This window comes from Daldinia loculata (genome assembly GCF_022478755.1).
Source record: "Daldinia loculata strain CBS 113971 unplaced genomic scaffold F4817scaffold_7, whole genome shotgun sequence".
Taxonomy (NCBI): Eukaryota; Fungi; Ascomycota; class Sordariomycetes; order Xylariales; family Hypoxylaceae; genus Daldinia; species Daldinia loculata.
The window spans coordinates 514,281-539,974 of NW_026054861.1; the positions used below are offsets into that span (position 1 = coordinate 514,281).

Consider the following 25,694-nt stretch of genomic DNA (forward strand, 5'->3'; position numbering starts at 1 on the left):
TCCTTTTTTTCTGCGGGGTTTCTCACCCCAGATATCTCAACTGTTTATGAATTATCTTCCTAGTATTTGCCCATCAACAGTGGGAATATCAACACTGGATACTTTTATTGGATTAGCTGTTAGAAACTTTAAAGGCTTATAACTCTTGTAAAAATGTCTCGAAGATGTCAAAAATCTTAAGCATATGCGTCTTGGTTGTGTCCTCTGTAACTCTGAATCTACAATGCGCATTTCCATTCTGTACAGGGCAGCGAATTTAGCAGATATATATATCAAAGTATCTAGTGTCCTCAAAGTTTCAAACGTACTACATGTAGGTTAACTTGTTAGGAGTAACTTACTTTAAAAAATAACTAAAAAATGCCTTAGGTATATTAAGGCATTTCAAAAAATGGCCCACGATACTATGTATTTTGAAGTTTATATTATAAATCTTAGACACCTACTTAACCTAAGCACCTTCTCAAGCACCTTCTCTCCCCCCCTTTCAGTAATACCACCTGGTACTTATGTATATTGTATAGTACATATTCATGCAAATAATTAGTTAATACACTTATATATCGACTTAGCGTGTATTAGAAGCTTATCGATTTTCGGTAAAGTGGCTTGCTTATTCGTAGGTAGCCTGAGGGAATCTCATGGAATGTAAACTCATTTTGCCCTTTAATCTGTGTACTGATTAGCATCCCAGAAAACAAGTTGAAGTTTGCATTATGGAAGTCTATGATTTTGATCTATTCATGCCATATGATACGCTTCGCTCATTCTAGTTCGCAAGATTAAGCTACGACGATGACGCGTGGCCGGCCTTTTTCCCGGAAGCTCAAGTTCTAGCTTGGGCATCTAGTAAATATAAGGCAAAAGAGCCCTTGGACGTAGTGGGAGAACATAAGCATGGATGCTTTTATCGCCCACTTATAGATCCGTATGAAATAAGAGTCTTGGAACTGAAGCCGGGGATTGGTGGCGATAGACTCCATGGGACTCTACATCACTGTTCCGTTGAGTATGGTTAGCATGATGTTTATCATGTAGGAATATTCCTCCTAATTTGAGTCTCTAGATAACTGGGATCCAACGTCAAAGAGCTTAGCGACGTTTGCCTTGACCACAAACCTGCGCGAACCCGTATGGTACACGGCTTTAAGCTACGCTTGGGGCAATCCCGTATTTGATCGGGTTATTCAATGTGATAGCTTCAGTAAAGCTATCACCGAATCACTTGATGCCGCACTTCGCCAGTTTCGAAGACCCGATCAATCAATCATGCTGTGGGTTGACCAGATATGCATCAATCAAGACGACCAGGAAGAAAAGAGTAGGCAAATTCCGCTCATGTCGAGTATATATAAGCGTGCGTTGAACACGATCGGTTGGTTAGGGATGCCGACTCCTGAAACAGGCAATGTTCTACAACTTCTGGAGTTTACAGTTGCGAAATTACAATATATTCAATCTGTCACATGTCCGGATGACTTCGACACACTCAATTTCCTAACTGCTGAATCTATCCTCTGGGAGGAGCTATGGGACTTCGTTTCCCGTCCATGGTTTAAGAGGTTCTGGGTTATTCAAGAGGTTCGTTCTTATCTTTCCCCTAAATACCAAATAAAGAAATACTAAATCTAAATTCGGAGTAGATGGTGCTTTCAAGAGACTTGTGGCTTATGTGTGGTAGCCATTTCACAACGTTCGATATTGTCTCAGGCGCATGCACACATCTTTCTACCTGTGGTGTATCTCGCTGGCTGAATCAAACATACACAGCAAACGAGACCGACGACCGCTGTAAGTGGATAAGTGATATTAGCATTGAAAAAACTGATATCGTGAAGGGTCGGAAGGGGGACTTATTCGCTCTTCTACGTCATACGCGAGATGCTCTCTGTTGGGACCCTAAAGATAAAGTGTACGGCATTCTTGGTATTTCCAACTCATACAACTTAGAACCGGTAAATATCGATTACGAAGGCTGAATGAATGCCCCTGTTATGGGACCGTGAATGAGTTACTACACGATGTCGATTATACCAACCCACAATCCGCTCTTCCATCGTGGGTACCTGACTGGCGCCAGCCGCGGCAGACGGTTACATTAGGGGGCCGTACCTCAAGCTACGCGGTATATAGTGCGGCAGGAGATAACCAGGCCATTTTCTCAATCGGTGACAATAAATATACCGAGCTAAACATACCAGGGACATTCTTCGACACTATATGCCATCTCAGTCGCGTTTTTAACAGCCCGGATATCACAAACCGAAATCCGCTCACAGAAAACAAGGACTTGCTCACGTGTATCGAATTATGTGAAGATCTGAATGAGTACCCGGGGAGCAGCACAGTCTTCGACGCTTTCTGGCACACCTTGGTTGCCGATAAGGACGATACTGGTAGGAGAAGAAGTCCGGATTCATTTGCTGAGATATTCAGCCTTCTTTTGGACGAGTCGTCTGGTAAACTGCCAACCCTGCCCGGGCAAACGTATACGACTCGCCAGAAGCAGCCCGAAGGAAAGGGCAAATTGACGCTGGGCTGTCACGTACCGTTTGTTGTACGAGTTTCTAACGGAAGAACTGTTCGTTTGGTTAGTGAATGCTACGTCCATGGAATTATGCGGGGTGAAGTTATGCATAGAGAAGGCTTTAGTTGGGAAACCGTTACAATCATTTGATAAGGTACCTATTGCTACTTTACGTCGAGGTGGTTAATGATATGAATAGTGATTAAGGGGTTAGTAGTACGCTACTATAAAAATAGGGGTAATAAATCAACATAGCAAAACAGGATTGTTAGAAACAAATTTGCTTGCCTAAGATACACAGGTAGAATAGGTATTAATCAAGTAGAATTGTCTTTACTAGCTGCGTTACCCGTTCGCGCAGGCGCTTACGGGGGGAGTGCCTAGCTTCAAGAGTGCCTTTTTCATATGCCACATATAAGTCTGGCCTCTGATTGGCTAGCCACACCTCAGCGCACGTCCGATGAATTTTTTATAAAATCAATTGACCTACTATAATATTGTATAAAAATTCTAATAATTGGTATCGTTGGATAAAGCGCGTTTTGCATGACCTTTCTATCCTATTTGCATGTGTTTTAGACCTTATGCGATAGAATGGCAAAGGAAAAAGTCGCCAACTGCGGGGCGATTTTAAGGATCTGATTGGCTGGAAAAATTGTGGCAGTACTAATAAAATATAGGAGAGTTGATTGTGTTGAGTTTAAGAAAGCTTTAAAGACGTCCCCCCTTGTCCAAGGTCAGCTCATTTGTGAGATGTGATAAGTCGTTCTCAATCCCTGGTGCTTTCCCATGGGGTAAATTCAGCCGAAATTTACCCAAAGCCGACCTTAAGCCGGCGGGACTTCCTATTTTAGCATTTGAACTTGTTTGAGTGGCGGCGTTTACGCTTTACATATCAATAGCTTCAATGTTCCAACAACATGTACTGCTGCAGACCACTAACACGATCCGTCCAATCGGGTCCCCCACCAGGCCATAACTCCCTTCATACGGAGCATATGGTTGTCAACCCCGCTCGCTACTAAAACCCCTTCTTTCAACTTTACGCTCCGTGAGTTAGCTCTCGCCCCGGTCTCCGGTCGTCGCAGTGGAGCTATTATCAAAGATGTTTTTCCTACTTGTCCGCGAATGGCCATGATTGGCAGATAAGACCCTTATACCAATGCAGTCTTTCCAAAGGATTAGTGATTACGAATGGGGGGTAGCACCGGTAGCTGGCCCGTTGTCCGGGGATGCTGGGGTCAGACAGACCACACCGATAGGATCGTGAAATGCTTTCTTCTGCGTCGTTTCTCAAAATGTTCAGCGTCATATGTAGGAGGTATACATAGCTCGCCAAGTTGTCACGTAATACGGGGGGTATCCCACCACTACGGATTAACAATTATTAAGCAGCCAACCCTCCCTTTTTTATCAGGTTTCTTTCTTACTACCCATTTTCTTCTTTTATAGGCACCTATATTTACCCCTCTGAATCTCACTTAATTCTTATCCGGAAGGCTCCCCTCTAAGTCATGAGATAAGTACCTAAGATATTCAACACTCAAAATGAATTCTTCATTATTTGGGACTCTCGTCCAAGTCGAGTCCAACTCGACCCGGCACGATGAACATCCTCTTCCTATAGCCCCTCAGAGAGTAAAATCAAGGACATATCCCGCGGTCCCTCAGCAAGACTCAATTGAGTTGGAGCCTCTTCGACATCCTCTCAATGATGGCGGCATTTCTAGTACCCCAGGCCCTGCCACTCCTAGAGAGGAGATGGATGTTGAGATGAGTGCCCCGGGAACGCCGGTCGGGCCAACCGATGCCTTCGATGCTCTCCCGACTCTGAACGACCCGCCTATGAACAAGTTCCGTCTGGCGACCTGCTGTTTCCTAAATTTCGTGGGTGGATTAACTGATTCGGCGCCTGGTGCACTAATTCCTTACATGGAATCGTGAGTAGAGTCTACCTCAAGCTGATTCTTTTCCGAGCGCTCATAAAGAAAGACTGAGCATAGACTGACCAAGGTAAATGTAGTCATTACAATATTGGATATTCAGTAGTAGCTCTTATCTTCATCGGTAACGCCTTAGGGTTCATTATGGCCGCACCATTCGTCGACCAGATTCGCCAGCGTCTTGGGCGAGCTAAGACCATCGCTTTGGCACAGCTTTGCATCGGCATCGGGTATATCCCTTTGATCTGCACGGCGCCTTTCCCCGCGGTAGCGATCGCCAATTTCTTCATCGGCTTCGGTCTTGCCGTCCAGCTCGCCATCGGCAATGTGTTCTGCGCAAACCTAGCCAATAGCACGACGATGCTTGGTGCTTTCCACGGAAGCTATGGTATCGGCGGTACGATTGGACCTCTCGTTGCGACTTCCATTGTATCTTCTGGTGCTATCTGGAGCCGGTACTACCTCTTGACTCTCGGCCTTGTCGTTTGGACTGCTGGCTTCTCGACTTGGGCTTTCTGGAATTACGAGAAGGATGTTGGCGGTAGCGAGTCGAACGTTCTGTCTGAGACTAATTCACGTGGCCTAGACCATGTGTCAACTATGCTCATTACTTTCAAGTCAAAGGTCATTCTCCTAGCGGCTATCTTCATCTTTGCGTACCAGGGAGCTGAAGTGTCTATCTCGGGATGGGTTATCTCCTTTTTGATCTCCAATCGCGACGGTAACCCTTCGTCTGTCGGTTACGTGACATCTGGTTTCTGGGCCGGCATCACACTCGGGCGGTTCGCACTCTCGCCTATCGGCTCCAAAATCGGCGAGAAGTTATTCGTTTACATCATCGTGGTCGGGGCTGCTGTTTTCCAGTTGCTAGTCTGGTTAGTCCCTAATATCATCGGCGAAGCCGTGTCGTTGGCTATTGTAGGGTTACTTTTGGGTCCCGTCTACCCCTGTGCCGCCTATGTTTTTACGCGTAACCTCTCCCGTCGCGAGCAGTTCAGTGGTATGAGCGTCATTAGCGCTTTTGGTAGTTCTGGTGGCGCCATCGCTCCGTTCACTACGGGTCTCTTAGCTGAGGCTGCTGGTACGTTCATCATGCACCCTATCGCTATTGGCTTGTTTGCCGTCATGCTAGTTTGTTGGTTTGGACAGCCTGGAATTAGGAAGAGAACGGAGTAATGAAGTATGAAAATACCACATATTAGCCATATTCTATACTTAGATAGATAGAACAATGCTGGGACGATTATGAGGCGAGGACTGCCTTGGGAATTATGCTAGTTAAGTCTTCAGCAACGAATACGCATACTACTACTATAGTTCCATGATAACACACAACTAGCCTTATACATACATAGCTGATAATAAATTATCATTCGAATACCTAGAGCCATTCATATTTGTTTCCCCCTTTAGCCCCTTTACCCCATTTCTTAAGCTAGATTAGGTAAGGTACCTATATTTGGGAATTAGCTTGTCAATGGGCAATAATTTAGCCAAGACCTTTTCCGATGGCAAGGATACCATATAACTATAATCGGTCACAAAAGGTAGGTAGCGAGAGCTGCAAGTTTTTAAAAATGTTAAGCGATGCTTAGCATCGAATAATATTATGCCCCGTCTACCTGTCTATCCGTTCGTCTAAAGATAATATCTATCTGCACACTCAAAATGCACATGCCATGTTGTTTGAAGATTAGATCCCGCGCTGAAATCTAGAGATAAAAGAGAGAACTAATGTTCTTCTGGGAATTCGAAGCTTGAAGATTTACACTCTTCCCTTCGCCGCTTCCTGAACGGTGATCTTGCCTTCGACCACGTCTGCAACAATCTTGTGGATGTCGGAGAAGTCGTTGAAAGTGACAAATGGCACCTTCTCATTCTCGCAGTACGTGACGAGGTCTAGTGGGTTAGCATATCGTCTTCAGAATTTCTAGAGTCGTCGGAATAAAGAAAAACTTACCTCGTCCGGCCTTGGCAAATAGCAGATCGGTTTCCTTGGCAGCAGACAGGTCTGAGACGCCATCTCCGGCGTAGAACATGATAGGCCGCTCCGGTAGCGCAGCATACGGTCTAATTTCGAGGGACTTGTCGTGTCCAAAGTCGCTATATTAAGCAAAAATTGTATATATTAGTTACTGGTTCCTAACCTGGAGCTATCTTTGTAGGTACGTATGCCTCTTTAGGAGTTTATTCATTCTCTGAACAAAACACAAAATCCGAAATGTAAAGTGCTTGGGAGAAAGTAGCACAGAAAGATAACGGAAAGAAAAAACTTACCTGTCATCGTGGAACTTGATGTTCCAGCCATTCTCTTCGTTAATGCTCTTGCCCGGTCTGGCCTCAACGTCATTGCTGACAATCTGCATATGCTGGACAGCATCCTCACCAACAAGGTGGGCGAGTAAAGCACGGATGATGGGCTGCATGCCACCGCTCAGGACGACAACAGGGACATTGTTTGCACGAGTCCAGGCGAAGAACTCGGCAAAGTGAGGGTCGAGTTGAACATTTTCAAGTAGAGTGGCAATGCATTGGTCGTAGGGGGTCTTGATGCTATCCATCATCTCCTGGAAGCTGTCGCGGAACGTACGCTTGCCAAACAACACGTCATGGTTGCCCTTCTTACGGAGCTCAGCGCCGTATCCTAGGTTATCTGTCATAAAGTCGTTGCTGTCCTGCAGCGTGATGGTACCGTCAAAGTCGGTGAAGAAGATGGCCTTGGGGTTGGTACGCAGCGCGGGGAGTGTGCTGTTAACCCCATTAGTGCCATTGGTGTTGTTCGCTTGAGCCATGATGTCTGTCTATTATTCGATATGATTTTGAACCAAGTAGTCTAGATATTGTTGGTTGTATTGCCTCTAATATGTATCCACTTGATGGTTGTCTCTTATACTCTCTCTATCTTGTATATGAGGGACTTTGGTCTGATATCTCAGAAAAATGAATGACGTCACACGGTAAATGGAGGGTCCTTTGCGTGCTGCGCTACCTCACGTCTAGCAAACTCGTGAAAAGGATGGCCGAGTTCCGAATGTGTAGATGTTCACTGGTTAAATAAGAAAATAAAAGGAAAAGGACGAGCGAAATAAAGTTTCCCCAGGTCTACGCCAATACCAACACCGACTCCAAACACATGCAACAAGCAAGAGCGATCCGCGGGGCTCTTTCTGTCTGCCACCTTCTTGCCCCTCCATCAAATTTGTCGATCGGCTACATATGCTTTTCTGCCAAAAGGGAAAGGGCCCCCACTGAGGCTTATTAGCGATCTTGGCGAAGCTAGGTACATGTACCTTATGCTTTAGTGTATATTATAGGTACTAGGTACCTACGTATATGCACTATAGCTGGCTGCCCCTTATGTACTTCAGGTCGTAGCTACCAGCCATTGCCTAACTGTGGTCCCGGTAAGGCGGTGGGCGATAGGGAGTAACCTAGGCGGTGGTCGGGTAATTCCCGGTATTATTTCAACTTCTTTTCTCGGCCGGACTACACAGCGTCATATTCTGTCCTGCCCTGTCCCGTCCCGTCCCCTACCTTAGGTACTTTTACCATAGATTGATCACACGCCAATTCAATCGCAGCAAAGAGGAAGGGTAGCCCGACCCATCCTCTAGCTTGCCTTGATGTCGACTTCGAGGGCCTTGAAGCCCATTTTCGGGTCTAGCTACCGGCTTCTTCTCGATCAATTGGCACCTCAGTCCACGAGGAAGCTCGTCTCGAGCCGCCCATCCTCGGCATGTCCGACCTGCCGGCATAGCTCCGTCCTTTTTTTAAGCCGCCAGCTTCGGTTCTCCTCGTCCTCGTCTTCTTCCTCCAACTCGAATCCGCCGAACCCTCCTAGGAATAATGAAAGTGATAAAAAGCCTACCGAAAATGAGCCTATATTCCCCTTCTCCCCGCCCTTCATCGTACCACCTCCACCTCCACAACCGGAGCCCGAACCGACACCGACACCGACACCGACACCCCCGCCACAGCAACCGCCGCCACCTCCTCCCCCGGAAAGTCACCCCACGAGGAACCCCGAGCTCCCCTCAGCCCAGAATTCGCGGCGCTCCGCTCTCAACCGTTCTCTCAGCACGTTCATGGACCGGGCGCAGACGACGCTCTTCGCCGCGTCCCAGCGGATTAATGACCTGACGGGATACTCTGGGATCGAGACGCTAAAGTCCCAAATCAGCGCTCTGGAATCGGAGCTTGCGGCGGCACAGGCTCGGCTACACGCTGCGCGCAGCGCCTACAAGTCATCGGTGGCCTCGCGGTCCGCGACGCAGCGAGAAGTCACGACGCTGCTGGCGCGACAGAAGATGTGGTCGCCGACGGACTTCGAGCGCTTTACGGCCTTGTACCGACAGGATTACGAGCTGGACGCGGCGGTGGCAGCACGAGCTGCCGAGCTCGAGGAAGCAGAACGCGAAGCCGAGCGTCTGGGCCGTGAGCTGAGTGCTGGTATTCTGAGCCGCTACCACGAGGAGCAAATATGGAGTGACAAAATCCGCCGCATGAGCACCTGGGGTACTTGGGGCCTCATGGGCGTCAACGTCCTCATGTTCCTCATTTTCCAGTTCGGTGCCGAGCCCTGGCGCCGCAGGAGGCTCGTCAAGGGCTTTGAGGAGAAGGTCCGCGAGGCTTTAGAAGAGGAGCGTCGGCTCGAAAGGGCTTTGAGGGGGGCCGAGAAGGAGAGGAGGAGGATAGAAAAGGAAGCTGCCGCCGCTGCCGTTGAGACCACAGCTGCAGCCGAGGTAGTCGACGCTGAACCAGTTACGGCGGAGTTAAAACCGGAAGAACCAGCCGACGGTATCATAATAGGGCCGCCGATCACGTCGTGGCGAGAGTCACTCTCGAATCCGGAGTGGTGGAAAGCCGCGTATGCCGACTTATCAAGTGATAAGAAAGTCGCCCTTAAGATGCGAGACGTTTCTATAATAGCGCTCGAGGGCGCCGCCGCCGGTGCCGCAGCTATTGGTACTATAGCTGCTATTATATTTATCCGAAGATCCTAGACTAGAGCAAAGTGTCAAAAAGGGTATGTACTCTAACTTCAACACCCACAGCTGTACAATACGATACCCCCCAAAGACCGCCCCTATCAGCACACCATGTACATTCACCTTGTATATAAATTCGAAAAAAAGAAGGATGACGTTTGCATTATCTGCCGGTCTAATTAATGGGGGCAAGCTACTATATGTCGGGGTAGACTGTGCGATAGCATCTGCTTGCCGCTCCTCGACTGAGAATTCTAAATCGCGCCCAACAGTAATCGACCTTTTTTTTTTTGAATATTCGCCCAGCGAATGGCATTTCACGTAACGCCTATGTATCCGTGGCACGAGTAGTAAGTACGCCGTGGCCTACAGTGATATCGACCGTGCAATATTTCTTTTTTTGATAAATGCGCCTCGAACCAAGCAGATCACCTCGCCGTCGTATACCACGGATCCTAGGACATAGCAAAACGATTGAATCCTCCGTTCATTTCTGGGATTTACCACTACTGCTGCTCCTGTTACCATACCCTCTCGACGAGTCCTTAACTTCCAGTCTTGGCGCCTAGTCAAAATCCGCCGTGTATGAGAATCCGCGGAACTCTTCTTGCATAGCTTGCGAAAGCACTATAACTTTATCAGTATGACCGGTATTTTGGGGGTAGACGCAATTATCCTTACCTGACTGCACCGGCGTCAAAACCGGTGTAACGCTAGTAAATTCTGAATCGAAATTGCTGGTATCCGTTGCGTTCTTGATCGTGGGCATGAAAGGAGGGGCTACCCTCTTATGATAAATATCATCCCATACGATGTTTCTGAAAAAGGGCTGACTCATGACCTCCTGAGCATCAGTTGGCCCGCTTCCTAATCGTTGGTCGGGGTCTCTCGTGAGAAGTTTCTGTAGGATCGAGACCGATTCCCTGGGCATGTGGATAGGATAAAGCGGCTCATCCGCAAGAATCGCGTCGTAGATCTCGTCCTCGTCTTCACCCCGGAAAGGTGATTGTTGTAAGAGCATCTGGTAAATTAACACACCAAAAGCCCACCAGTCCACCGCTCTACCGTATTTCTTATCCAGTAGTATCTATCATGACGTTAGAGACAGTATAGAGGCATGTAAAGTAAAGGGCACACGTACTTCGGGAGCCATGAACTCGGGTGTACCGCAGAAAGTACTAGTCGTAGAGCCATACCACATGTCCTCCTTGCACAGACCGTAATCCGCAATCTTGATGTGACCATCTAGCGTAAGCAGGATGTTGTCAAGCTTGAGATCACGATAAATGACGCCGTTCTCGTGGAAATACTTAAGTGCTAAGCAAACTTCAGATGCGTAAAACCTACAGAGAAGGTCAGCAAACATGCTCAAAGGGATTATAAACATTGGAACCTACTGTGCACGTTTGGTGCCAAATTGTCCACGCTGGATATGAAGCATCAGGTCACCACCGCTAATGTACTCCATGACAAAGTACACCCTCGTTTCGGTTTGGAAACAAGCATGTAAGTTGGTCAAAAACGGATGGCGTTCCCTATTCGCAATCAGGAACACCCTTTTCTCGGATCGGATACTTTCGACCTCGTCGTTTTCAATGATAAATTCCTTCTTTAGAACTTTGATAGCATAAAGCCGTCGTGATTTCTTCGTTTCTGCCAGCATAACCTTACCAAAGTTACCTTTACCGAGGACTGCAAGGAAGTTAAAGTGGTCCAATCCAATACGCTGACCAGTTCCTGGGTCAGTTGCGGAGGGCAAAGGCTTCCTTGAAGGGGGCGGCAATGTAGTACTCGATGTTAGCGAAGGGGTTTCCTGGACTGGTTGCGGTTTTGAAACCGGTGCAACAGGGGGATACATCTGCTGTTGCTGTATTTGAGGTGGTGGAGATTGCGGTTGTTGGGCCGGGTGTTGCTGTTGTTGCGGTATCTGTGGCTGGCTTGGAGGATAGTTGGCAATATTTGCATACGCCGCTGGGTTATACTTCGGCTGCGAAGGCACATTATAGGGCTGACCAGCCGCGTACGGATCTTCTTGAGTATCTACGGTCCCGCCATAACTACTACCAGTCCTACCAGAGGAGTAGTCTGAGGCCTGTCCTGGGCGACCTGATGGAGAAGCTATAGTACCGCTCATAGCAGCTGTAGCGGCAGCTGCGGCAGCACTCGAGCCGGATGAAGTACGATCAGGATAAATGGGTCTCGTCGGTGAAGCCTGACTAGTATACATAGCTTTAGCAGCATCGGTCGCCTCTTGAGAAGCGACACTAGGCTGGTAAGATGGTACACCATGAGTGCTATAGGGTGACATGGGACCTGACGATGGGCTGGTAGGGCTAGACTTGCCCTGTCTAAGGGTCTTATCAGTCAACGAAGTCGTTTTTTGTTGCCTCTGTTTTTGTGATCTGATGCCTTCGAGGATCTGATTAGCAACAGCCATACTCATACCGCAGAAGTCCGGTACAAGATGCACGCAGTGGGCATGAGCCGTAAGCGCGCACTCTATAGAAGTATTAGCCATATTCAAGCAACTAAGGGGGAGGAGTAGGTATCGATCGTACCGGTACACTTTCTGCAATTCTTCTTTCCAAAAGGTAGTATATAACCACAGTGACAACACCAATTAGCGGTAACATTCGAAAATGGCGCGAACCTATGGGGAATACGGTGATTGATTTTCTCCTCGTCTGGATCTGTTTCGGCGTTGCTTTTACTAATACACTTTGTAACCACGCTCGAATAACATTTCGTATGACAGGTATATTTGCAGTCCTCGCACTGCATACCCGCAGAGTATTTGAGAAAATCGCCGCAAAGTGCACAACGCATAATGTTGTAGAATTGATGTTGCACGAACTTGTGTCCGTACATCTCGTGTACCTCTTCTTTGCGTTGACGAATAGCACCCTTTCGCCCAAGGCCAAGGTCCACAGCTCTGCGGTCTTTACTTTGTTTTATGAAGTTGAGCGATAGGTGAATAGAACCTGTAGGCTCTAGATTAAACCACGCATCGATCGGTTGAGAGGTAACTTGTGGCACCGCTTGCGGCCCAAACTGCTGCTGACCCGGACCAGCTAATCCAGGGGATGTAGGTCCGGCAGCAGCTTGCGGTGGCTGTTGCGGATCCATTGGGAACTGAGGCGGGGGCACTCCAGGGCCTCCTCCCATCCTATCGGCAGATACCCAACCGGAGTTGCTGACCTCGGCCTCGATTCTCTTTTTTCGCATCTCTTCCACGATATCTGATATCCGCACCCATAGCATGGCAATAGGTAATGCATGTTCACCTGGCTTGTCATAAACTGTAAGTTCGATCTCGTTCGCCTTATCCACCTCGATATTGTGATATTCGGCTTCCCATCGATCGGTGCGTGAGACCTTTGTTCGTGCGACGACGTTGTCCTCGACCTTAATAGCGATGAAGGTTTCTGGCCCTCGCGAAAACCGCCCGGTACTAGCATGATCCACATCTCTTACCTGGACAATTCGAATGGAAAGCTGCCCAGTTAATGGCTTGCGTAGATTGGGCATATTGATACTATCATCTGCGAGATAGGCTTGTTAGCGTAGAAATATAACACAAAAACTGCGGAGCGGGCAGCGAACCATCAGGGGAGTCGGCGGAATCCAAATCATCTATATGAAGTTCTTCGTATCTCTTGAGTGCCTGCTTCAATAGATGAATCTTCTGTTTACTCTCAACCCTCCTCGCTGCGGCGTCAGCTTTGCTTTTGCGATCACCTTCCATGCCGTAGAGTTGAACCATTTTTTCTACACCCTTGAGATATTGCTCCTCGACGTTGAGCTTAAACTGGATTTGAGAGAGCATGAGTTGGATTCGAGGACCGAGATAAGGGGTATCGTATTTAATAAGATCTAAAGACAAATAAGAATTAGTTATGCAAGTTTTATTATAAGGGCCATGGTAGAGCCCGCAGTAACAAAAGTGAGAAAAGGAGGGGTGACAAACCTAACTTGGTAAAGTTTGGCCTCAGTTTCGGAACCGTCGAAGTTGGCCCTGGGGGGGCGTATGGATGCCGCGGCGGCATGATATCTCCATGGCCGCCGATCTGGCTATAAGGTAGAGAACCATAGGAGCCCTGATCGCCCGACCACGCGCCGGCATCTTTAGGCGGAGGCGGTGGTGGTCCTTCGCCATCACGCATATCGAGACTACTAGGACGCAACGAGCCGGCTGCGGTAGAGCTTGAACCGATGCTCATGCTATCCATACCTTGTCCCAGACGCTTCATCTGTAAATCTCGAAGCTTCTCTTCGAAAAATTGGAGGTTCCGACGGCCCTCTCGCATCTGGCTATCGAGACGAGACCTAACATCGTCATTGTTGGTCTGCTGTCGCATAGAATTAGCAGCATTGATCAGAGCTTTCTCGCGCTCGATCTTTTTGTAAATATTTGCCATGGCCTCTTCGTCGTTCATGGTGGGCAGCTGGGTTGCGCGTCGTCACGCGCGGGACCAGGTAGGTATGTAGAAGGGTATATACCAAGACTTGTTGTTGTGTGAGTGGAGGAGAGGTTGAGAGGTTGAGAGGCAGAAATGCGGGCGGCCCGAGATAAAGCTGGAGAAAAGCTATCTCACAACTCAGTATCGCCTATGCCTATGCCTATACTGCCTTATACTACCTGTACTGGCTGCAATCGGCAGGCCCAGGGCACACACTACCCGCAGCGCTAGCGTTAGCCTTATAACAGAAGCCAGTTAATATTTGGATTGAAGCAAGTGTAGTTGCCGGGTTGGCGTGTTGGCGTGTTGTCAAAGAGCGGGTAAGGAGCAAAAGATTAAAAGATTAAGAAAATTGGGTAGTGCGATGTCGTCAGTGTCAAGTACGGCTACCTTAGGTAGGAGGTAGGTATGTATGTACAAGTTTGCCTTGTGTTAATGGCGGGGTTTTGTGTCTCGCATGCGGCAGGCGCAAGTCTATGGTGGTCTGTGTTGAGCTCCACTGTGGATTTATTGGATTTATGGATTTATGGAGGATTGCTGTGCACTTAAATAATTCAAGAATTCAAGGTTGTTACTGTTATCAGTTGATAACCCGACGGGCACCTTTTTTTTCTAGTATTACCCAGGTCTCGTATTATTATTATTTGAGTCGGGGGTTTATAGGAATGGAATGTCGTAACTTTCCGTCAAGTCTCGAAGAAGTGGACAATTTATAAAAGATTAAAAAAAAAAAAATAGATAAGGACGGGGAAGACGAGTGCCACCGGAAACCCTGAAAAGGAAGCGTAATGCATACCTACCTCCTACACATACATATAAAGTGCGAAGTCGGTACTTGTTGATTTTACTATGTCGGTGTTAGCCGCCTGCGTGTCATCGGTTTACCAGGTAACCAAAAACACAGACAAGTGAGCTATTTGGCCTACCCAAAGCCGGCCACCATAACAAGAATCAATCTCCAAGTTGTTTGTCGCCTATTGAGGATCATTGGCAACTCGGAGGATTCAAATAGAACAGCAAATAAATAGATCGAAGAGGGAAATGCCTAAACTTAGGTAGGTTAGAATAGAACAGGCGTCCGGGGAAAGCAAAGCAATATCAGGCGAGGTGAGATCAATCGACTTTAAAACAGCCCACGTTCCATTTGAGTAGGAAGTTGAGACTTTTTATATTAACCCATAGGTATAGGTAACTATATACCTTACTTACCTAGGTACCTATCTATTCGCATCTGCATGCCTGGTAGCATAGCAACTATTATCTACATATCACCACCGCACGGCTTGCATTTGAATCTACGGTCAGAATCTGCAACACGATATAAAATAGGTAAAGATCGCCACATGTGTACATGTGTGGAGATGCGGGTCAACAGTCGCGGCTCGCATACATAGAACTATGTCAATATTTGATATTGATCTTGCCCTACCGGTGTAACCATTGGGCATCACGAAAACAACAAAACCCCATCCATTTGTCAGCTAAGCAAATGGGTTGCGCGTCCCCGGAGGTGCCGTAACGCAAAATATACATACCAGCGATTTAGGGAGCCGCTTTCAAGGAGTGACCTGTCAAGTCAAAAAGTTGATACAGGGCGGGGAAGAAACAATATCCCCTAGATATCACAAGCACTACAAACGAGAAGAGAACCTTAACCCCACCTCACGTACCTATCAACTTGCCACGATCAGAGATGATGCTGCGGTTATTATGCGATTCGCGAGTTTATCGAAGCAAGTCAAGATTTCACACGTGACACGCCATTTCATTCGATGCCATGGACACATTGAGTTGACATGGCGCAAGCTTTAAATAAATGATGATCCTTAATGCCCAAGGCTGTAAACTAACGTAACAAGTTCTTCAGATTCAGACCTCACATACAACGCAATCCGGGGTATCAATAGTATTAACATGACGACTGACGAGCCAAAACTGCTCACAGCTATACAAACACGTCTTATCTCATTTGATCTCATACAACCAAGCGCAGGGTATTAGGACATTATGAAATGCTCAAAACAGAAACTGCCTTGTTGGCGCTCTTACATCATGATGCTTGGCCAGGTATAGCCGAAGTAGAGGGCACGGCCTTTTCGTTATTCGAGTCTGTTGCGGGCTGAGCTGGCAAATAAGAAGGCTGCGGTGGTGCCGGTGCGTAAAACCCGGCGAGGCTTTGGTAATTCTGTCCGACCGGGTTGGCTTGAGGGGCGGTTGGTGCTACGACACCAGTCCCGTTGGGAGCTGGACCAAATTGCACTTGTCCCGTTTGCGACTGTTGTGGTGGTTGCGATAACGACTGCATCGCCATCGGATACGGATAGTAAGGAGTAGTACCCGGTGGTGGCGGAGGTGGATAGTACATGCCTCCTGCCGATAACATAGGTGGTAGAACAACGCCTGCGGGCCTCATCATATTCCGTTTGTGCGTATCGATGCATGCCACGACGAAAAGAATGAAGTGATCGATGGTTGCCAAGCAGAAGAAAGCAAGTACGGCTTGGATCATGGGCAGATACGTGCCGTTCCTGTACAGTTCGATATCATGGCGGCGACAGTAACTATAACTATAATTCGAATAGCGCTCGATTTCCTCCTCGGTGCAATCTCTGATCATATCCTGTACGGAGAGGGAAATCGAAACCGTAATAAAAACGGCGAATACGCAGACGAGCCAGAAGCAGAGGTGCAGGGCGACGTGTGCCCCTGGGTGGATCCCTCGTTTAACGTCCTTCCGTGAGCGAATACCAAAGGTGATCAACTCAGCGCCGTTCCATAGAATGGCAGCGATGGTGATGGGAAGGGCATACAGTGCCATGCCTTCGGCACCACCATCATCATCAAGGAAGGCGCATGATAAGGCCAGGATTACGATAGCGAAGATAATCGAGAAGACTGTGAGAACGAGTTTGCTGGCTGTCCAGGACTTTGAATAAGGAGGAAGGACTCGAACAGGCTGCGCACACGGGTACGGCTGGGGCTGGTAGGCATATGGCCCATAAGGTGACGGATATTGAGGATACGGTTGTGGGAGTGGCTGCTGACGTGCAGGCGATCGTGGTTGAGCAGTTGGATTTCCTGCTGGCCTAGCTGGCATCGGTGGTGCGCCCCCGTTAACAGGTTCTCCAAGCTGGTCCCTCGTTGCCGGAGCCGGAGCGTTCTCGTGGATTGCTGAAGCCGGGCTGCTCACGGACGAAACTTCATTCTCATCTCTCGTCTCAATTGTCGGCTGTGGATTCTCGTTCGAAGTCATCTTGGTAGTAATTAGTCACAATATAAGTAACTATTTATATTAACTCGAAGTTTAAAAGCAAGAATAAAAGTAAATGCGCAATGATTAAAAATTAGGTATAATAAATAAGAACGATTGGATGGAAATATTTCCAATAATGTAACGAACGACGACGAGCTGGATGAGAACTCCAGCACGAGAATAGGCTGACGGGGAATAAAGAGATAAATCGAAGGGGGAATCTTGCCGCCTTTCATTTGAAAATAAACGAGAGCCAAGCTTTTCAGCCCTGGTCATCTTTTAAAGAGTCAGCGCGATTTGCCATTAGCGTAGGCATGTTACATGTCTACCTACTATATCAACGTCGCCACTATACTATTTATATAGTTGCATGTTCCTATAATTACCAGTTATCACTAGAGGTAGTTTGGTGTTGCCTTTTTTTTTTTCTCTACGTACCAATTCTAGACAACATTTAGACAAATAGGCTACCTTTACATATCGTAAAGAACATCTCATGATCAAGACAGTGACTCGCTAATAATCAAGTAGCATCGAAATTGTGATCTAGGCAGCTCTTAAAATCCGACAATGAGGTCTAGTTCGGGTTTTAAGTTGCGGCGCAGCTAGCCGAGAACCAATTCTAGATCGGCCCTAATCTACTAGGGGAAGGTGAACATTAGAAGCTAATGCATGCAACTAGAACGACTTTGCACCAAAAGGAACAAAATCGCAAGAAATTAAAACATCGTCCAAGCATCTAGAAGATAGATATGCAATATAAAGAATTATTCATATGAAAAGGAACCAATCCCCTAGGTAAATTCAACTGCATGGATTCACAAGTCGGTTTAATCTCATACACACCAAAAATTTATATTAGTCTTGCATAGACTACCAAACCCTCCCTAACCGTGACATATATGCTCTATCCTCAGTGTTTCCTAGCCAACTTCGACCAAGCTCGAATTCTCGCACCGAAAAAGTATAAGACATAGACCAATGCTACAAGGCCAAATGAGATGAAACCTAACGTCGCCATCGCCCACTTAGCACCCATATCATGAAACATGACGATACCTACATTTCCACATGTTAGAGTCGACTCGGAAAAACGCTTTGCGTTGAAAACACTCACCTATATGGCAACAGGCAGCCGCAATCAGAAAAGATGGTATCAAAAATGCAGCTATCGCCGACGCAGCAACATTGGTATATGAATCAGCGATATAATTAAGCATACTGAGCCACAGTAACGGGTCACAGAAGCCCAGCAGACCACCTGCTATTACGGGCGACCAAAACGACACGCTTCCGTCACAGGTAAAAGCGAACCATAGGAGGGATATCGGGAAGCCCCAGACGAATAAGAGCGAAGTCAAGAATCTCGCTTCTGGGCGACCGATACCACCGTTCCTCATACGGTCGCGCTTGTAAAACCAGGTCTGAACTGGCACAAACGCGAACATGATAGTTACGCTGACGACGAAATTAAGATATGTCAAATCAGCTGACATATACCTGGTCCAGTTAGAGTCGATATCCTTCTAGCGAAGATGGGAGATACTTACGATAGCCCGTTATTAACTACGAAGACATCAAATACTCCATCTAGATATAAGTAGAGCAGCCCATAAGCAAATCCATTGTAGATGCCCAAGAAAGTGACGATGGGCTCCGTCAGCATAATGCGAAACGCCATCGAGGTGACAAACCGCATTTCCCGAAGGACGTCAATACGTTCTTCCATAACAACGAGCTCAGTTGGATCCGACGATTTGTGTGCCTTGGCCGCTTTACTAATAACGACCCGCGGTAGTGTTTCTGGAATGAAGCACATGATGATGGTAAAACCACCAGCGATGATGACGCTATCTGAGGTCAGAACTAAGTGTCCCTAAAGCTCGCCCATCATGGAGCAAGTTGCCAAGCGCGGACTCACTTGATCCAGAATATCCACGGCAGCCCTAGGTGCTCGTTCTCAGTAATTAGTTCTCCAATAGGAGAGCCTATGCTTGGACCATAATTTGCCGACATCACGAACAGCGCCATGGGCTGGCCAGCTCCATCCAAATTGCCAAAGAGATCAGCAATAGTGCCAGCTACGTTGGAGAGAGCCGTGCTCCCGGCAACTCCGCAGAGGAATTGAAAGATGATCAGCATCGGTAAGTTGCGCGCCAATGCCGTGCCGATGTTCAGGATCGCATAGACGCCGATGGACACCACATAAATCCATTTTCGTCCTCCGATATCACTAGAAAATACCATTTAGCTTTCATAAAAGGGGCCGGTCTCTTTTAATCGCAGCAATATTAAGGGCACACATACGATAGAGGACCTAAAAATACTGGCCCGACAGCTGTCCCTACGATGAACATGCTCTGACCAAGAGCTACTACTTGAGTAGACCCGCCATACTTCTCCTGGACGAGAAACTCGGCGCTGACGTAGGTCGTGGTCGAGAGGGTAACGAATACTTGAAGCAAGCAGTAGACGGCGATGATGGGCCATTTCTTTATTGAACTCCAGTGAATGGGGTGAGATGCGCTACTAAACTCGACTTTCTGAAGGGCAGAGAGCGCCGCATCTGCGTCCGAGTCAGGGGCATGTGTAGTCGGTTTCTCGGCCTTCTCTTCCATTCTCTTTGCGATAGCTACGTGAGGATCGCTTCATCTGACGAATTCATGAAGAGATTTTGGCTACCAGCTGGAAGTTGAGAGCTATGCGCTATATTACGTACGTACATATCCACTAGCATCGGCACACTCAGGAGCGGATGTCAGCAACCTACAAATTCTACTAGGACCTGAATGATACCACATCGAGATAATTGACGACTTGGACCCAATCAGATATCCCATATGCTTATCATTAGAATGGGTCGCCCTCCACACTGCTAGATTATGTAGGGGTGTCGGCTCGGGATTCGGGTTGAGGCGTCGAATAACGTCCACATTAACAAAGCCAGCAGGTTTTTTTAGGCCTTATTTCCGTAGCTCGGATGGGTCGGTCACGCCAGCTTGATGATACCACACAGAATTGCTAGACTAGGTGAAAAATATCCTCATTGCAAGGCAGTCACTTAAAGAACGCCCATGGATAATATCTATCTATGCTAACATTCATAACATGATAAGTTCTTGGGTGGTACACCAGTAACATTGGGTACTTAACTCCGAGTTCTTTTCCATTACCAAGCCACTGAGTCTTTAGCCCAGCGCCTGGTACAATATTTCGTATTACTCTACGGAAATTTTTCGTGGGGATACTTAAATTATTGAAGTACTAGCCTATGTCAAAACTGCCTGAGATCAGACCTAACTATCTCTTCGATTATAGCTCGGGAATTCAATATCCATAGTTGTCTTTTGAATCACTCTACCATCTAAGACCCCGTGATGGCATGGAAGATATCATAAACATACATGACCATTACAATGAAGATAGAATCGAATTGAAAGACAAGATGCTTAAACCATGCACGTAGAGTGCTTATAGTATTTTCAGCTCAATATCAAGTACTACCTAAGCTCTCCCCATCTATCAGGAGATCATGATGAGATCGCATATACAAGACAGTCAGTGGATCGGTCTAGGTATAAGGAGGGCCATTAGCCTCTAATTGGAAGTAATAAGCATTCATATAGATACCTACTTATAAAGATCCTAGTTCCTCACAGGATTGCTATCTTAACACACGGGCTTAGCTCTAGCACTACTATAACCTATCTTCATTGGGCTAATATTAAGTTTACATGAGTAGGTAGGTATGTATCTACCTATATGCATATTTTTCTTTAAGAAAAAGCCCCCGTTTTGACATAGAAGTATTCGAATGATAGAAGTCTGGGTTCGCCTCATGTCATGTATGATTTCATGTGTAGCCATTAGAGAGGATTCAATGGCATTTCTAATATCTGTTCATATATTCAGTAATTTCTTGAGGAATAATCTATATAATTTCTTTTATTGATGCTGATACATGTAGCAATTAAGCTAGGTAACCACTTTCTGGGACGTTTTTATAGCTGGCTGGCTTTAGTACTGTGAGATAGGAATGACAATGCCGGATGTTGAATTATTTTTAGAGCAGATCCCTCAACATTATATACCTTAGTTAGGTGTTTTCGTAAAGATCAATATGCAAGGTTTCAGCTTATACAATTACGTCGTATACAAATTCTTAAGCGATAGATTCATATACTGTGCGATACATAATACCTATAACGACATCCTATGTTGTTATCTCTAATGGCATAATACGTATACACAGGTAATAAAATGTATATGAAATGTATATAAAATAACCATGTAAAACTTCGATTATTGTACGCATATAGATGAGTATGGGGTAAGGTAGTTGGAATAAGCTCAACCAACATTGGTATAACGTTGAAGGCTCAGAAGCGATTACGTACTCCAAACTCGCCCATTGCTAAAAGCGTCGGTTCTAGTTCAAATTGTTGGCCATGATTGGACGAGAGTGTTGTACAATTAGCCGGGATGTAGCAAACTTACAGCTTTGAATCCATTGACGGAGGGGAGAATGTTGGCTGACAACATGCTTGTATGGGTTGTGGTTCCCTTCAGTGTAACTTATATCTTGCCTCTAAGAAAAGGTATTGGCTTAAGAAAAGGTATTGGCTAGCTGACGTCGCAGCGTACCTCACTTACATGAGGAACGGTTCGTTAGTGGATGCGTTATCCCTACCGGTTACGTTTCCGCCTACTTTTATAATTGATCCGGGGAAGCTGAGTTAGTTTCCATTTGATAGAACAGTCGAGATCGGTAAATATTCTTAATCGTTCGTGCATACCTCTTATGACCAATGTTTTACTGATAACGACTTTCTTCGATTCCTATTTTATTATCCCGCTACCTAATCTTTGTACACTCACAACACAATCTCTCGTTCAGATACGGGAATTCCTCTAACCCAGGCCCTCACTAGTACATATTCAAAATTCTCCAACCAAATTTTAGGATAAAGATAATGAATAGCTACCTCATAAGGCTAAAAAGAATTCGTATCGATCGTCGAACCTGGAAAGCACTTGACTCCATAGTAACGAGGGAACTCCTGAATCCACGGGTTTAACCATGGAGATGCGATAGTTTTAACCGATGTAATCCAACGCCAATCTTGGTAAATGCATACTACAACATCCTATGAACCCGACTATGAGAGTCCTAGGTACCTTGCTACGTGAGCGGCGGCCTCACCAGCTACCTCACCGGCTGCTTCGCTTCCCCCTTCACTACTCTCTCCGTGGCCCGCGATCTCGTGGGGGTTCGGGAAGTAAAAGGCGGCCACGGCGATGGCGACATAGACAATAATACATAAGAAGCCCTCTAGATAGTCGCTCTTCTGGTCCCTTAGGAAGTTTCCAACAGTGATAATAGCGAGGATCAACATGACAATATCGAATATTTCAAAGTTGAGGTCCATCGGGTAGCCATAACCCCATCCGACAATAATAACCAATGGGGCATTTAGCATGGCGGTTTGGATGGTAGCGCCAATACAATGTGTAAGGGCAAAGTTGATCTGATTATCCCAGGCCTCGTCGATGGCCGTTAAATGTTCGGCAGCTTTTTCGACCAGAGGAACCAAAATCAAGCCCATGAAGGGATCGGAAACGTGACCCTGTTCCACAATGGGCGTAATCTGATCGACTAATGCAATGGCAATTAACGTCACAAGGGCTACCGAAATGGCTAGTGCCAAGACACACTCCGTAAATGTTAACTTGGCTTTCGCCCGGTCCTTGTGACCATCGGCATCTCGTTCCTCGTCATGCTCGAATACAGCGTCGTAAATACCGTGGTGGGTATGCATCTGGAAGAAGAGGAAGACGGCATATGCGATAAGGAGAAGGATTGCAATGATGTGTGAGATACTGAGTATCCTAGCATCAATCTCTTCTGTGGTAAGGTTGTAGCCCGTACTCGTGATCGAGCGTTGGAAAACTGTAGGGATCGCTAGGCCAAGACCGCTGGGAGGCGTTAGCATTCTATAAAATGTAGAGTATGACTAGAATTAGGGCACAGGCGTACGCAATAAGTAGGAGGTTCGAGCCAACTTCGCTGACAGCACCGTGGAATGTGGCCTCTTCTCGTCGTAAACCAGCAGTAAAGAAACACAATCCCAAGCACAGTAGCATATTAGCTAAAATAGATCCGAGAATGGCAGCTTGAATAACGTAGTACTGGTTTTTACGAAGCAGAACCATGAATAAGATAATCTCGACGATGGATCCAATGGTGGTCTCGACGAGAACACCAAGCATATGCGGCATCTTCCTAGCTAGCTCCTGGCCAGCGAATCCGATGAGATTTGCGCATGGAACCATGGCGATGTACGCCAAACTGAACTTGAGTATATCATAGCCCTCATGAACCGCGAAATGGAGAGCAATTGCAGCGGGTACAAAAGGCCAGAGGATGTTCACAGCCCTCGATATCCAACTAGTAGATCGCCAAATGATGGCCAAGAATTGGAGAGGATGTACGCCTCTTCGTCCTGATTCTCCTGCCGACTTGATGCGTACAAGGCCGCGGATCCCACCCTCTGGGTTACCCATGGTCTCTTGTCGAGTCTGAGGAAGTGCCGATGCTTGCTTGTTGGTTTGAGAGCGTCGTGTAACCTTTTCGCGATCCCCAATAACACCCTCACCGTTTGCCGTCATCACAAAGCTTCAAACTACTTCTGTTTTGGTACCATAGAGAAAACTAGCGGGGAATATGAGGGGAAAAGAAAAGAAGAAAGTAACAAATAAATCTGAAGCAGCTGAGAAAGAAAGTTAGGTAAATAGAGAAAAAAAGACAGAAAGCAAATAGTTAAATGTTTGGCGCTTATGATTTCAATGCATCAGCCCCAGCGCAGTGAAACAATAAGGAAATATGAATAGATTTTTTATTACCCCATAGCTTATGGCCTGGCCAATTCATAAATTCATCCACTTGGCGCGCTGCTGCGTTGTTCTTTGCCAAGACCAAGACGATAGACGAATTAATGACTGCTTCTGCTTGCTTACAGTACATCGTCAATGTACTCGACCCCATATGCCCCGTCTATGTATCGTCAGGCCTCCGATGGCACGTGCTGCGCCGGATTCCAAGGATCCACCTATGAAACGGGGGGAGGGCCTGTATATATTAGATTTGACAGCCATAAATAAAGGCGGGGCAGTTAGATAGACTCCTCGAATAAGAAGCGGTGCTTTGTATAAAGGAACAATTCCAAGGTATGAGAAGCGGGACGAACTGAACATTATTTGTTTTGTTTTCTTTGTGAATTATATGAGGTAGGCAATCCTATTAAATAGGTGGTTAACTTAGGTTAGGTACTTAGGTACCTAGGTTAGGTAGGTGGACAGACTGGTCCTGGAGTTGGTGAGTTTTGATAATACCTCGACTCAGTTGTAACTTGACAGGTAAGTATGTAAATGAAACTACTTACTTAAGCCATTTACATAAGTGCTCTCTCCAGTGGCGTATGTATTAAATTAATAAGGAAATAGTAGTTCGTATTAGTTATACTTTAAATTCTAACTGAAGAATCTTTAACGCCATATGGCGTATAAGACTATCATTGATTACTCGTGTCGTTAGAAGCGGGTGGTATCGCGGTACGATACACATACCAAATTGCTAATGCTTAAAATATAAAATATAATTAAGCCGCAATGTCTTTATTTGGCAAATTAACTACCTACTTACCCCTGAGGCGTAAAAGCGGCTTAAGTATAGGTAGGAAATTCCTCGATTATATCGGCGGTTGGCTTTAAAACCGAACTATTTAACGCCTAATAATATGTTTTCAAGTGTTAGGGAAACACGGTACATTGTTCGTTTAAATTTAATTGGCTAAAACTTTTATACTATTTTTGAGATGGCATATCTTAAGTCTTTACATAGTCTTGATTTGTGAATACACTTGAGGACATATTCTCTACCTATATTAGCATATTAATTACTTCTACGGTTGACTGTTTTTATATTTTAGCATATAGGTATTAATGGCTTTATGTCTATCTTTATACAGGTCGCTAAGATCTTTAATGCTATTTAATGAAAATGTTACTTAAAACAGTTAATAAGCATCGTATGTAACAAGGGCTGTAAAAGGGCTTGGAACGTGTATTCAGGATAACTAATAATTTTCTAGGGTCTTAAGGTCCATGGTTCTCATCTCTTTAGAGAGGAAGATCCCGACCTATTTGTAAACAATCTAAGGTACGTATTTCAAAATCTAACCTAGTCTTCAATTATGTATTGGCTTTGCCTACATATACCTGCATACCTGTCTTATGATGTTTTTCCTCCAATAAATTCTAAAGTGGTTATCCTAACCGCCCTGTTGGCTATCTCTTGTGTCCAACAGTCTCTTGGCATTACTGTCCGTATGACATCGTACTATTCCATTTGTATGGCAAAGTGCAAAGCTCTTAGAAGATTCTGGTGACCTGTAGTAGTTCCGACTTGATCACGGGTTACAGGCTTCAAAACAGTATGCAAAACACCCACAATTATCTCTCATG

At 46.2% G+C, this 25,694-nt stretch overlaps 8 protein-coding genes across 8 annotated transcripts; 3 read left to right on the plus strand and 5 right to left on the minus strand.

Moving 5' to 3' along the window:
- Positions 1 to 391: 391 nt before the first annotated feature.
- On the plus strand, positions 392 to 2,958 carry F4817DRAFT_356756 (heterokaryon incompatibility protein-domain-containing protein; the record flags this gene model as incomplete). Its single annotated transcript, XM_049305831.1, has 6 exons — positions 392 to 408; positions 851 to 1,014; positions 1,067 to 1,581; positions 1,644 to 1,955; positions 2,012 to 2,550; positions 2,889 to 2,958. 6 exons carry the CDS (start codon positions 392 to 394, stop codon positions 2,956 to 2,958), a joined length of 1,617 nt encoding a protein of 538 aa, XP_049162217.1.
- Positions 2,959 to 4,300: 1,342 nt separating this feature from the next.
- Positions 4,301 to 5,646, plus strand: F4817DRAFT_356757 (MFS general substrate transporter; the record flags this gene model as incomplete). The annotated part of the gene is made up of 2 exons (XM_049305832.1): positions 4,301 to 4,467; positions 4,551 to 5,646. The coding sequence occupies 2 exons, from the start codon at positions 4,301 to 4,303 to the stop codon at positions 5,644 to 5,646; spliced, it is 1,263 nt and encodes a 420-aa protein (XP_049162218.1).
- Positions 5,647 to 6,235: 589 nt separating this feature from the next.
- On the minus strand, positions 6,236 to 7,262 carry F4817DRAFT_356758 (HAD-like domain-containing protein; the record flags this gene model as incomplete). Its single annotated transcript, XM_049305833.1, has 3 exons — positions 6,236 to 6,369; positions 6,431 to 6,573; positions 6,748 to 7,262. 3 exons carry the CDS (start codon positions 7,260 to 7,262, stop codon positions 6,236 to 6,238), a joined length of 792 nt encoding a protein of 263 aa, XP_049162219.1.
- Positions 7,263 to 7,677: 415 nt separating this feature from the next.
- On the plus strand, positions 7,678 to 9,748 carry F4817DRAFT_262099 (Mdm33 family-domain-containing protein). The gene has a single exon (XM_049299313.1). It carries the CDS (start codon positions 8,094 to 8,096, stop codon positions 9,471 to 9,473), a length of 1,380 nt encoding a protein of 459 aa, XP_049162220.1. The 5' UTR covers positions 7,678 to 8,093; the 3' UTR covers positions 9,474 to 9,748.
- Positions 9,749 to 14,144, minus strand: F4817DRAFT_262116 (uncharacterized protein). The gene is made up of 6 exons (XM_049299314.1): positions 13,426 to 14,144; positions 13,062 to 13,331; positions 12,017 to 13,000; positions 10,856 to 11,957; positions 10,600 to 10,801; positions 9,749 to 10,545 (listed from the first exon to the last, which is right to left on the minus strand). The coding sequence occupies exons 1-6, from the start codon at positions 13,892 to 13,894 to the stop codon at positions 10,024 to 10,026; spliced, it is 3,549 nt and encodes a 1,182-aa protein (XP_049162221.1). The 5' UTR covers positions 13,895 to 14,144; the 3' UTR covers positions 9,749 to 10,023.
- A 1,800-nt stretch (positions 14,145 to 15,944) lies between these two features.
- F4817DRAFT_262131 (uncharacterized protein) lies at positions 15,945 to 17,744 on the minus strand. The gene has a single exon (XM_049299315.1). It carries the CDS (start codon positions 17,169 to 17,171, stop codon positions 15,969 to 15,971), a length of 1,203 nt encoding a protein of 400 aa, XP_049162222.1. The 5' UTR covers positions 17,172 to 17,744; the 3' UTR covers positions 15,945 to 15,968.
- Positions 17,745 to 17,964: 220 nt separating this feature from the next.
- F4817DRAFT_262271 (MFS general substrate transporter) lies at positions 17,965 to 20,162 on the minus strand. The gene is made up of 5 exons (XM_049299316.1): positions 19,479 to 20,162; positions 19,093 to 19,404; positions 18,722 to 19,021; positions 18,289 to 18,671; positions 17,965 to 18,230 (listed from the first exon to the last, which is right to left on the minus strand). Exons 1-5 carry the CDS (start codon positions 19,787 to 19,789, stop codon positions 18,085 to 18,087), a joined length of 1,452 nt encoding a protein of 483 aa, XP_049162223.1. The 5' UTR covers positions 19,790 to 20,162; the 3' UTR covers positions 17,965 to 18,084.
- A 1,751-nt stretch (positions 20,163 to 21,913) lies between these two features.
- F4817DRAFT_262309 (uncharacterized protein) lies at positions 21,914 to 23,962 on the minus strand. Its single transcript, XM_049299317.1, has 2 exons — positions 23,209 to 23,962; positions 21,914 to 23,147 (listed from the first exon to the last, which is right to left on the minus strand). The coding sequence occupies exons 1-2, from the start codon at positions 23,838 to 23,840 to the stop codon at positions 22,331 to 22,333; spliced, it is 1,449 nt and encodes a 482-aa protein (XP_049162224.1). The 5' UTR covers positions 23,841 to 23,962; the 3' UTR covers positions 21,914 to 22,330.
- Positions 23,963 to 25,694: the final 1,732 nt, after the last annotated feature.